This window comes from Centruroides vittatus, unplaced genomic scaffold, assembly GCF_030686945.1.
Source record: "Centruroides vittatus isolate TY-2023 unplaced genomic scaffold, ASM3068694v2 contig_2574, whole genome shotgun sequence".
Lineage (NCBI taxonomy): Eukaryota > Metazoa > Arthropoda > Arachnida > Scorpiones > Buthidae > Centruroides > Centruroides vittatus.
This window is the reverse complement of record NW_027121635.1, coordinates 166,196-180,479: the sequence shown is the minus strand read 5'-3', so window position 1 is coordinate 180,479 and position 14,284 is coordinate 166,196. Positions and strand designations below refer to the sequence as shown.

Here is a 14,284-nt window from a genome sequence, read left to right as displayed (position 1 = left end):
CATTTAAAATCAATTAGCTAAAAATTGACTTTGCAAACTTTGATGTTTGGTTAAGTAATCTAAATTATTCTGTTTAACAAACTAATCATTATATATATTAAATATCAAACAAACAAATAATTTAATCTAAAAAGAGGATAAACATTTTATGCACTATATATACACTCAAACCTGTTTTTGTGCGGTCTATTTTTGTGCGATTTTTTATTTGTGTGATTTGTTTTGTGTGATTTGTTTTGTGTGATTTTTTGTATGCGGTATATGAATTTCAATCAAATTGGTATACTGCACAAAAATAATTGCACAAAACACATTGCACGTATAAAACACCGCACAAAAACAGGTTTGAGTGTAAATAAAATCATTTTTAAAAGCATATTAAGAAGTTTGAAAATTATTTTGATCAATAATATTAAATGAAAGTTAAAACTCGTTTTCTATTCATATGTTACTTGCATTTAATTATAAAAGGAAGCCAGCTTTTATTTCCGCAAAACAGGAAATGATAGAGTACTCTCTCAGGAAAATCACTATCTTATACTCAGGATGTTGTCAGTAACGATATATAAGTAATAAACAGTTATATCCTGTTGTAAGTTAATTGATTTGTTTAAAAATGTATGAAATCAAAATCTTTGAATTAAAATATAAATATGGAAAATCTTTGAAAACAAAATGGGTGTTAAAAGAAATATTTTGTAAATTGAATACATTTTTAATTTCAGAAAGCTAAATTTCAGTTTCACTATAAGTTAAATCATTAAAAGTAACTTTCATTATAAAGAACAAAAATTTTTTAAATTAATACACATGCATTTTTAGCTACAGATATGTATGTTCAAGAGTTGACATTTGAATGCTATTGATTCCTAAAGAGTCATTTGAGTTATTCGTTGTTATATGTCTATATTTCAAATATTGTTATGTTTATACTTCCTGCTTTTATCTATTATTTATTAATTATAGCTTCTTTAACTCTTTTGTTTCTTTCTTTTGTTCTCTTTCTTTAACTCTTCCTTGTTCCTCAGAAGAAGTCTCGTGAAATTTATTTTGAACATTTAATTTAAAAACATATATCTAATTATTTGATTTAAAACCTTACTTAATAACAATTTATTTCAGATTCAAGGCATTTCAACAATAAGATATACAATTTAATAAATACAAATATAATAATAAAACAAAATATGATTCTTTAAGTATGGAGTACCTAATAATATTTACTACATGTTATATAAATTGTATTGACAAAATGTATGCAAGTTTAGTTTCATAACAGGTACATAATAATACATTTTAAAAAATTTCAAAATTCTTGTTTTCTCACTTTTTCATTTGTAAATTGGTCAATCACTTTCTCCAGATCAAGTTGACAAGCTATTGTTTTTAAATTGATATAGTAGCCAAAGTTAAGATGGTGTTGTAATATGCTTCTTCTTAAATAAATTTTGATTAATTTTAGTTTTGATAAACTTTGTTCTGATGTTGCTGTCATCACCAGGAAAGTTAAAAAAATGAGGCATGCTGCAATAATGTTAATGCTAATGTTAAAGTTACTTGAGGCTGCGGTATGAATTAAAAGTAGTTCAGCAACTTCATGCATAGAAGTAATTTCTTTTACCTGAGTATAAAAACACATTTTAAATCAAAGCACTTGAGGTCCAAAACTAAGCAAAATGTTGAAGGGATATGCCAATTGTAACAATTCTGATCCTTCCAGAATATTTTTATCAGATGATGCAATAAGATATGCAGATGATAAGCACTTAAGAAGTGTGCACAATTGTTGAATGGATTCAAATCTAATAGTTAATTGATTAATTATTAAATCCAAAAATTTTTTAATGAATGTTTTTATAAGTTTTTATTTTGCCCTTTCTAACTTGGTGCCCTCATGATTAGTGTTTGCTCCAACTGCTCCATAGTAGCTATGCCTCTGAGCTGAGACCAGATATGGAAAGCTTAGGGCAGGAGGCCCCAATTAACTGTATATGAACTTCCAATGCAAACCGAAAGTTACATTATTTCAATTTAAAAATTTTTCCCTGTAAGGAGTTACCGTATATCTTGGTGGATAAGACGATAGTTGAACCATAAAAAATGGCCCCGAAAATCCGGGGTCGTCTTATAGGACAGATACAAAAAAATCAGATTGAAATTTATAAATTAAAACCATTATAAAAAGACAGACAAACCGTAATTATTTATTAGAAGAGAGTAGGGTATGTGCAAAATAGAATAGCCCATAGGATGTTTTTGTAAATAGTCAAGGTCATTACCCGAATGCTCGAATTAGTGCGAATGTTTGCAAAAATCGCCAGATGCAAGAAAATAAAATCTGTTCATTCGAAAAATTACAAATAGGACATAATTCCATATACGCAATACAGTATTATTATTCAGATAATGATTGCTGATCTAAACTAAATTCATAGGCCGTTGATAGTTTGGGGGTCGTCTTATAGGACAGATATATGCTAAAACTATAAAACTTCGACGAAAATTTATACATCGTCTTATCTGAAGGTCGTCTTATCTGCCGAGATATACGGTAGATAGATGATGGTATGACTCTGTTGCTAACAGGAAAAATGTGTGTACAGGGACACAATACTAATAATTTGAGGTTGAGATCATATATTTTAAATTAAATAAATTTTAAAAAATATGATTAAAAATTGCAGTCCAGCATAGTGACAATGTCACAATAAATAATTGCTCATTTCATTTTAATAATTTATTTTTTCTTTGAATATGCAATTTTTTGGTGTAGTTATCTCTAATTTATTATGATAAAATATAACAAGTCAATCGACATGGGTAATTGATGATAAAAAAACTGACTGCAATTATAGTGCTTTACAAATCAATATTTAAAATAACAAATAGTGATAAGAGAAAATACACTAATCAGTATTAATGGATATTCTAAAGTCAAATCAAATATTCTATAAAATTAAACTTTTCTTCCTTCAGTTTGATAAAGTTATTTATCAAACATTTTGATGAGAAAAGAATTTGTTTACATTTATTCATTTGTTAATTAACAATAATGTAAGAAAGTCATAGTAATAATATGTATGTAATATGTAAGAAAGTTGTTGTTTACACATTATTAATGTTATCTCTGTTTGTAGATGTACTTTTTTATATTATTATATAATTCATTCACATTAATAAAACATTTATTCTATTTTAAAGATACAAGGATTATTAAGAAAAATATTAAAAGCATAAGATTAAACGAAATATTTTAAATTCATTATAATTTTAACTGCAGACTTAAGCAATTTTTTTTTTAGTTTAGAATGAATAAAAAATAAAAAATTTATCCTGATTTCTAAAACCATATGAAGATTTTGTCTGAATAAACATTTTTTTCAAATTCTACATTTCAGCTTGTGATCTGTGAAAATTCAAAATTCAATTTTTGAGTTTGTACAGATCAGAAACAGAAATACAAGATTCCAAAAATATTTATACACATTACATATTGTTCTATAATTCTAAAAAGGGTTAAGTATTTTATTATTTCAATTTAATTTAAAATTCTTTGTAATCAGAATACTGTAATTGCAATTACTAATTGAATAAAATATTTTACCTTCATATATTTGGCCAGGATTATAAAATTCTGGATTTCCTTTTATATGTACTGACAACATAACTTCTTCTTCCATTAATCCTGGTTGATTAGTTTGGCTATGATATTGACATAAGAAGAAAAATGGTGCTACTACAGCATGATTCTTTTGGTTTGTATGAGATATGCCATGAACTAGCCAAATCAGATTAATAAACACATATTTATAAATAGACATTTTTATAATAAAATTAATAAACCAGTTCATTTTCCTGAAAAAAAAGAAATATATATATTTCATTTATTCATTTTTTATACATGAATTTATATTATTTTTAAAAATATTATTATTAAAAAAATTAAAAGATAAGGCATAAATCAAAATCATGTTTAATAACAACTATTTAAAAAGATCTCTAATTAAAAGTTTTTAATATAAGCATCAAAATTTCTAATACATCTTATTATTCATAAAATGAAACTCATCTATGAGAAATTTATCTGAATTAATATTATCGACATATAATTTCAATTATTAAATATAGTCAAATCCACTTAAGAGAGCACCCTTGAGATGGCTGCACTATGCTTCCATATCCAAAGTAACAAAATCACCCAAGAGGTTAATGCTATTCCATTTGTCCACTTTTTCATCTTAGGAGTTCTACATAACTTATAAAACACTTGAAAACATTAAAATTCATCATCACATAATTTTATTGCAGATATTTGTTTCCTTTATATTTTTGAATGCTCTCTAATGGGACAGGCAGTATAAAAATTAATTATTATCCTACAGTTCTACGATAAATAATTCCAGTAAGCTTTGTTTATTTATTTTTCTACAGTTCTACAGTTGTCCCCTCAAGATATGTCATCTGTGTTGTTTGTTCATATATAATTCATTTTATAATAGTCAAATCCCATTTATCTGGATTGGGTCTGGTCCTGTTTGATCCTAATAAACATATATTGATTTTACCTTTTTAATATGTAATTGCTTCTCATATCTGTGTTCAAAAAAACCTGTTAATTATGGTTCTGTAAAGACAGCTCCACACGTTTGTATTTATTGATTGCTGAATAATTGTCTTTTGTCAAAATATTTGCTCAAATGTTTGTCCTGTTGCTAAAACATATATACATACATATAAAAAACAACAGAATAAATTAATACAACTAAGAAATTAGCAATAATTTTTCAAAGGAATCAATTTAACTGAACTAATACAAATCAAAATAAAATCCCATTAAATTCAGCAACAGTTTTTAATGAAAAAAACACATTGAAGCAACTTAAAATTTGTTTCAACTGTTTCTACAAAAATTAAATAAGTTTTGATATGTTTTGCTTTTTAGACACAACAGATTTAAACAGACTTAATTGAAAAAATTAACATCCAGACAAGTAGCATTTTCTAATCAAATCTTAATCCATGTGGCTTATCTTATATGAAAACAAAGTTGCTGCATTGCATTGCATTATAAACATAATTTCAGAATAAGTAAAATACACTCTTTGTTTTATTGTAATTTGAATTTGAACTTGTAAAATATAAATTTAATAAAAAGATAAATAAATAAAATTTAAAATTATAATAAGCACAGAATAAAATTATAGGGTAGTTTCTCATTAGTGAAAACTTAATTTTTTTTTTCTGGTTAGCAATTGCAAGATTATATACATATACTAATCTTTCTTATTAATCAAAACCAAAAAATATTTTCCTTAAACCCTGTATTTTTGGGCCTCTCAGTCCATCTTCAGGGATACGAAAACTATACTGCTAAAATCATTGGAAAGATGAATTGATTGATTGATATGAAAGATTATAGAAATGAAAATTTGAGATAGTAAACAAAAATTCATTTATTTTGAATCAATTGTACTTTTACCAGTATTAAACATTCTCACATAATCAGTTATTCACTAAATCGTGCATTATTAAAATAAATGTTCTCAATTTTTACTTTCCTAGCTGTTATTTGTAACAGAGAGAATTTTCTACAATTTTAATTATTTCCGGATGCATTTTGAGGGAGACATTACTTCACTCCCCACTTCAGCCTGTTATGACAGAATACAAATGTAATGGTGGATACTAAAAATATATATAGGAGAAATTACTTATTAACAGAACTACATTAAGCGCTTTAAGATAAATTATAATATGGTGCATACTTTAAGATGTAAAGAAGTAAAGTAGTCATCTTAAAGTATGTACCGTACCATATCATAATTTATCTTAAAGTACTTAATGTAGTTCTGTTAAGAAGTAGTTTCTTTTTTACATATTTTTAGTATCCACCATTACATTTGTATTCTGTCATAATAGAAGTAATGTCTTCCAAAATACACCCCAAAATAATTAAAATTGTAGAAAATTTTTGTTAATAAAATAATTAATAACACTACAATTTAAAAGCCACACCGTTGGCATATGACAAGTCCTAAAACATTTATGAAACAATTGAGCTGAAAGAAGAATAATCTTTTACGTGAAAAAGCTCTTTAGCTTATTTTATTTTAAGGCTTCATCAGTTAAATGCTGTTTGAACAGAATCATTTAGTTCAAATAGAATTTAACTGATAAAGCCTTAAAATAAAATAAGCAACAGTGCTTTTTAATGTAAAAGATTATACCATTATTCTGTTTGTACACTAATATAGATATCACAATATCAGAATTCCGCATATTCATTTCTATTTTATATAATTTTAGTTTAAAACACAAATATATCTTTACCAAAACTACCAAAATAACTTTTTCCATTATTTCACTTGTTGAAATTTATTTTACACAATTTCAAATCACAAAGTATGGAATAAACTAAAATAAAAACTATTGATTTTATTCAGTCATAAAAATGATCATATGAATTTATATATACTATATTATTTATTCTGTTAATGTTAAGTAAATTTAATAAATGTGCCAGTGATTATGAAAGTGATCTAAGTCAAATATGAGAAAACATTAAATTTATTTCACAAACTATTTGTAAAATTTACAATTACACAAAGAAAAAAAACCTATTTTGCAAGAGCAAATATATTTGTGTTTTCTCTTTCATGATCAAAAAATACAAATTTAAAAGTCAAAATAACTCCAAATGAAAAATGACATAGGCCACTTTCATAATCACCAAAACAAATATTAAATTTACTTGACATTAATAGAATAACAGAATAATAATATTAAGAGAAAATTTATAAGTGAATTTAATATTTATCAAATTTACTTATAAATATAATACAATTACAAGAATTTCTTACAAATGTCCAAATATCATAATAAACTTATACTTACATTCAATTATAAATGCTGCCAAATTAAATTTCTAATAAAATGACAAAAAATTCAAAAGTAGCATGTTTTCAATTCCATACTTAAAATTAATTTATTGAATGCCAACAATCTTCTACAATGTTATATCTGGCTCCTCCCAAAAGGAAATTGATAAGAAATTATTTTAACACACCCCTTTATATAAAGATACATTCTAAATATGAAAAAAAATTAATTGATAATAATTTCATGTACTACGGATCTAAAGACATTAGAAATCAATATTAAATACTAAAAACTAATGATAAATTATTAATTTAATTTCATATTGATTAAGAAATGATCTCTGAAAACTAAATTAAAATTTTATCTAAAATGATTAAAACATATAAATTAAATACTTATTTCATTTGTTATAACACTGTAATGTTTTGTTGTAAACTTTGTATATTCACATTTTGTTAATAAAACATAAAGTAAGTACAAAATAAAGTATTTAATTATGTGTAAAAAAATATACAAAACTATATTTTAAAAATAATAATAATTATTATTATTATTTTTAAAATATAATTTTGTATATTTTAAAAATATATATATATATATAAAAAACAAGGTCAACGACTACTGAGTGTTAAAATTAACGACCAGAGACAAGACTGTCGGCCATCCCTGGTCTAAATCCAGATTAAAGACGGTGAACTATATTGTAGAATGGTAAATAAAATAATTGAAATAATTCAATTTTTTATTAGCCTGCCCTCTAGTAGACCCCCTCATAACAAAACCCTGGCTATGCCAATGCCAAGTAGGTTACACCTACTAACAAGTTTTGAGTGTTTTTCTGGATGCCAATAACACAGTCTCATATATGAGACTAGGGGTAAAAGGATGGAGTAGGAAATGAGATTCAGTTGGGAAGGAGTCACTCAACACAATATACTACACTTAAACATTTATTAGACAGCATGAAATTTGTGCACAACTAAAGAAGACACAGTATTCTTGTTTATGTGCATTATCACCATGGATAAAGAGAGAGAGAGTTCACAAATTTCGGTACCTTACAAGTTTGAATTAGAAATCCCATGTTAAGGAAAAGGGGAGATAAGTTCTTGACATCAATTAACAGTTCTGGAAAGTGATGGCATATAAGCTGAAGAACAATGAAGAATCCAAATTCCTCATTGTCTTTCACAAACAAAACTGCAGATGGTAATAGCACAAAGGCACATCTTAAAGGGATAAAGAACGGGTGACAACTGACTAGAATCAGCTGTTCCTCATTATATTAAAAGCAGCATATACCTTGAAGGTATCTAATAAGTTGCAGGAAAAGTGCCACTTCCGATGCTGAGAAAGAATAAGTTGAAAGTTGACATATACTAGCTTCTGATGAGGTCATCCTTGAGTTGTTTTCCTTTCTCTTGTTCAATTCTCACAAGATCATCAATTTTTTGTGGTATTCACATTTAATTTCCTCCCAAATCCAATCAATTGTTTATTCATTTTCTACTGTGGCAAGTCTGCAAATTATATAACATTATTATATATAACAGATTATTATATATAATTTAATTATCAAATTGAAAAACTTGATAAATTGTATTCCTATATTGTTGGTTAAAAAATCAATGAAATGTGTATGTAAAGCAACAAGAAAAACAATATTCAATTTACAGAAAATTATGAAGGAATTTTTACTCTAATACTATCCCAACCGCAGTATATCAAATCCTACAGCTTTACAGAGTTTTTCTTACTGATAAAACATGTTTCTTAGTACCCCCCTTTCAGTCCACTTTTGGAGAATTTATTTATTTTCTGACAGACAATCTAGTTAATGAAGCATGGATAAACAAAAAAATTTAAATTTAAAATATTTGAAAGTATAGTATAGTAAATGTAAAAGAAGAGTGATATATCAACAGAAGAAAGAGCAAAATTAAATTGTCAGAGCAATAATCTTCCCTAAAATGATATTTAAAATGTAGCGATTAGACATGAGTTGAAATGAAAAAAATTAACAAAACTCACTCAGCAAATAATTAATAGACCATCTAACTACACCTTAAGTTGCTGAAAAAAAAAAAACAATTAATGTTTTTGAACTCTGATCAGAAAACAATTGCTTAGGATTCCATGAACTACCAAAAGAACTAACCTGCTGTGTTTACATCTTGGGCCAATTTGCTCCTCCTAGGCAACCTAGTGACTCCGTGTTTCTCTTTTGGCCAACATTTTGACATTGTCCTTAGTGCAGACATTCCAATTAACACAGCACAGGTGTTCTCCCCTTCTCAAGCTGTCCTCTGGTTCCAGCCTCCTAATAGCTGAATTACAGGTACTGTACAGTACATGCCACCACTCCTAACCAGCTCAATTCAAGCTCTGCACAAGACAGTTGGGACCTTTCAGTGATTGAAGAAATCAAGCCTATTTATTCCTGACACTAATCTGTAGGCAATAGTTCTTATATTTCAGATATGTTATGCATTCTGATAATGACTTAGAAAAAAAGATTACATTTGGCAAGACTATTGGATATAAACAAAAAGAAAAACAAAGAATGATATAATTGGATCAAATCAAGGTCATTTTCAGAATGTTCTGAGCTTCGAGAACTTGTACAGAATAGACACTGTTGGATGTTGATGCTGGGATAGAGTTACGAGTAGTTGGGAACAATTTTTGATGGAACTTAATACTAGGCTATAAAACTAGCCTACATTTAATTAATTGTGTAAAACTGGTATAATTATATGCAATTATATAATATATATATATAATCCTATACTAGCTCTACCAGGTTTTAGAAATAAAGACTGTTGAGACTTGAACGTGTGTGGTCTTTTCTTGCTCTATTAGACTATACACTGCAAGGGTACTCAGCCAAGTTATAGATCTAAATAGAATTTAAGAAAACAATACATTTTTCCATCTGAGGAAATTACAGTGCTTTGAATTATCTTCAAGCAATAAAAGATGATTGCAGATTCAAGAACCATAAATGACTCTCCTTTATATTAATCTCTTTTGGGTCATGGAAAAGTCAGATCCAGTATATAGAGATATTCAGTTCAACAATCAAAGCACTATGTCCCCAACAAGGAGTCATACCCAATACTGCTGAATAGCAATAGTCTATAATTTGTTCTTATCTGATTTGGCTACTGAATTGGATGAGAACAAATTATTATCTATTTATTATCTATGGTAACACTGGCCAAGCAATACAGAAAATTAGTTTCAAAAGTGTGTAAAGCTAGAGCTAAGTTGGAGTTTTTACAGTAGTGATGTATAAGGTTTTTCCAATGTCCATTCTAACTACAGATTCTCATATTTACTAAAAGATATCAGCAAAACTTTGTAAAATAGCAGATTGTCATAACCTGTGTTTATGTAACTTTGTATTAGAGGCTATATGTAAGAATTATATTCTGGCACCATCTGGAGACTAGTTAAATAACTATTACAGAATTTCATTTAAAAAAGCCAATAAAATTCAAAAACTTTATCTCCTCATGTTAGATGGATTGAAAAAATGAGGAAAACTCTAAATTAAAATTTTAAAAAATATAAAAACGTGAAAAAAGGAGATTAAAATATAAATATTATATTGAACATATGGACTATTCGTAACAAAAAGACATTAATTGAAATATTTTGGAGGATGAAATTATTTCTTATGGACGATGCCCGCGAGATTAGGCATAAAAAGTCAAAAGAATCAATAGTAGTTGCCAATGTCGTCACTTTCAATGCAGATACTCCTAGCTTTATTTTCGCATAGTGTTCGTAGGGTATTTACGTGATTTCGATTACTTTGACATTCCGTTAACTCTCCAAGAAAATCCGGAATCTGCATGCTCGAATTAACACAAAATAGATACAGCAAACAACCTAGATAACATAAAGTTCTGTTTCTGAAAGGAATACTACTAGAAAATTTCCTCGAAATTATGTAAGATGTTCAGTACAATTTTAAGGAAATAAATTTACTTCAAAAAGTATTTGATCAAAGATAGGTTCTGGATACAAAGAGTATAGTTAAAATATTGTATCAGCTACAATTCTGCGTCGTTTCTTATTGAACATTTTGATTCATATAAAAGCAGCGTTTACAAATATCATAACGGTGTAGAATTGTTTTTTTCTTCGAAAACACAATCTCTTACAGCGATATTTTGAGGCATCATACCCAAAAATAATAATGTAACGTGCATGAAATTAGTACAACTTTTCAGCACAATTTTAATGTAAACTTTAAACGGTGACGCGCGCGACGGATAAAATTGACTTTGCTTTATATTTTATTATTTTAAAGCAAGATTTAAAAAACAAAAAACATATATTGAGATTAATTATTTTTATATTTTAAAAAATATTATGGGATGCCCTTCAATGTCTTCGTAATACACCTCTACGGCCGGATGGCCGAGCGGTCAAGATGGAAGCCTACCGCTCTGGGGACCTGGAATCGCATCTGGACGAGTCGAAAAATCCCCAGGAATTTTAGGGGGGTGGTCCGATCGGATATGTCAGTCCCCGTCCCTTACCACTAGGGCGTCACATTGTGGGCCTTGCCAAACTCATAATGGGTGTAGTAGTGTCAGTGGCGTAGCTAGCATGGGTGACACCCGGTGCTGATATCGTGATGTCACCCGTTTTTTTTTTCAACTCTTTCCGCCCTGTGGGCACTAAGAGGGCCTCTTTTAGTAGGCCCATTATGGGTTCGGCCAGGCCCACAATGGGGCGACCGGGTGGTGAGGAACGAGGCCCGACATATCCGAACGGACCACCCCCCGAAAAATTCCTGGGGATTATTCGACCCGTTCGGATTCGATCCCGGGTCTCCAGAGCGGTAGGCTGCCACCTTGACCACTCGGTCATCCGGCCGCGATGTCACCCATTTTAACTCTTTTATAAAACACTGTTGAATTGTAATATCTTCGCACTCGAGCAACTTGAACGCTATATTGAATATGCGATGTCACGACGTATGAGTTTAGATTTATACAATAAATCATAGTAAGATTTTCAGCTGGTGCGAACTTTCGTGGCGTCTCCTCATAGCGAAGAAACTGTCATGGGAGGCGAGCCGTTGACCTTTCTTTTTTTTTTTTTTTTTTTTAGGTACAGGGCTACCGGTTGTCACCCCTACACGAGTGGCACCCGGGGCGAGCCGCCCCCACCGCCCGCCCTAGCTACGCCTATGAGTAGTGTCACAATGTGGAAACACTTCTCCCCACAGTGGTTAGTCTCTTGGACTGGCAGCACTGTTTCTCATTGCATTTGAATTTGTAACAATCGTGCGTTTTAGTCACGAACAAAATTGTTTTGTTAAGATAACGTCTTTGTCTCTTTATACTACAATGGGTTTGCTATAAGAGACCCTCTTAGTACCCACAGGGCGAAAACCCCAAAAAAAAAAAAAAAAAAATCCCGACCGTTTCATTGTCCCTGGCCGAATCCATAACGAGCTTGCTAAAAAGTTCTCTAAGTGGCCAAAAGGCGAAAAGAGTTTTAAAAAGATAAGGGCATGAGGAGTTTTAGTCCCTGTAGCCCAATAGCGCACTCAAAATCTTGAGGGAGCCGAGTTGAACGGATTAAAAAATTGTTAATGCGAATTAAATAAAATTCTCATCTTAAATGGCCGCTAATTCATAAGTAATATAGATTTAGAACACACGACACAATATAAATAAAAAACACAAATTTTAATTTGGAAAATTTAGTAATAATTTTTTTCCTTTTACTTTGGGAATACCAGGTCGCCTTGGCCCACTCCGTGGGTGCGACACTACTGTGTTCTTCTGTTGTGTCCGTAAAATAAATGAATACTTGCTAACGTATGACTAACGGAAGACAAAGAACACAACAAAGGTCAGAGGTGCGGGGTCGCGTAACTAGGTCAAGGAGCAATTCGGCGTGGGTTATCCCCTGGAGGTTTACATACATAACATCTTCCCTTTAGTATTCATCACTGGACACGCAAACAATATCCTTGAAAAACTAATCGTATGCGCAAAATGCGGACGGTTGAGAGCTTGGAGCAGGGCCTATCAGAGGGGGGACAGGAGGAGCAGCTGCCCCGGGCCTTTCAATATTAAGGGTCTCAACTTTTCAACTTAATATGTTAGACAAAATTATAGAAGGCAAAGCAATTTGCTAAATTTTAACATTTATAAAATTAAATTCTAAATTTCTGTAGGAGAAGTCAGAGAGAATTGACAGATAGAGCCAGTCCCTGATTGGCTAGAAGTATATCACCCTGACCAACCCCAGGCTGGAGCGGATGTTCTTCTGGCCAATCACTACACACACCCACACTCAAAAGTTACCCCTTCCCCCATCTCTGAATCCCACCCCCAGCAAAAAGGGCATAAAAGCAGAGAACAGTTCTGTGCTAACAGTGTTTTACGATACTAAGAGCTGCCACAAACTACAGCTTTGAGAGAGTAAAACTCCAGCAAACGTGCGCTAGCACACCCGATGACGTCAAAGACCCTGCCCGTTTCTTCGCGCCCGCCCTGGGCCTCGCATTTTCTCTGAAAGGCCCTGGCTCTGAGTATATTATCAAATAAAACCCGATGGATTTTCAACTCAATTTCTAAGTTTTGTTTTCATGCAGACTATCGAAAAACTATGGTTCTCATTTTTCTTAACTTGCACCGGAAATTTTCTGCAGGAAAGTCAAAAATGTTCTAGTTTCTCTACACTAGATTTTATTGATGGGATAAGACAACACAATACTTGGGCGGTCTGTCAAAGGTAGGATATCTCCAGGGAGAGTTTCTATGGGAAACTAGCCCACTATTTAGATGTTTTTTTTTTTTTTTTTTTTTTTTTTTTTTTTTTTTAACTCTTTCCGCCCTGTGGGCACTAAGAGGGCCTCTTTTAGAAAGCCCATTATGGGTTCGGCCAGGCCCACAATGGGGCGACCGGGTGGTGAGGGACGGGGCCCGACATATTCGAACGGACCACCCCCCGAAAAATTCCTGGGGATATTCGACCCGCTCGGATTCGATCCCGGGTCCCCCAGAGCGGTAGGCTGCCACCTTGACCGCTCGGCCATCCGGCCGTCTACTATTTAGATGTTAGACACGAAGAAAATTCGGAAAACGCTACCTGTCCAGCCCATTGGTGAGACATGATTCAACGATCATTAGTGTTCGGAGACACGATTCAGCGATCATTAGTGTTGACTTGGCCACTCGTGGTAATTCCACCATTGGTTACAACTAAAACCATTTCATTTGGATATTTTGCAAATGAAGTTACATACCGTAATAAATTCGAAACGTTTTCGGGTTTTCTTCACGTCATTAATTCTATTCATTTCATAATTTTAAAAATGTTAATATATTAAACACACACATGAAACAATGTACAGGTAACACGGCCCATA

General features: G+C 30.7%; 1 protein-coding gene across 1 annotated transcript in view; it reads right to left on the bottom strand.

Annotated features, from left to right (window-relative positions):
- LOC136971518 (reelin-like) overlaps positions 1-7,060 on the bottom strand; it is a gene marked incomplete at its 3' end in the record, with an annotated part of 28,701 nt that extends 21,641 nt beyond the window's left edge. Inside the window, exons 1-2 of the mRNA XM_067265979.1 lie at positions 6,895-7,060; positions 3,605-3,855 (exon numbers count right to left, since the gene is read on the bottom strand). Of these exons, the coding sequence (XP_067122080.1) occupies positions 3,605-3,855; positions 6,895-6,896 (253 nt within the window). The remainder of the gene's footprint in view (positions 1-3,604; positions 3,856-6,894) is intronic.
- Between the last annotated feature and the right edge of the window lie 7,224 nt (positions 7,061-14,284).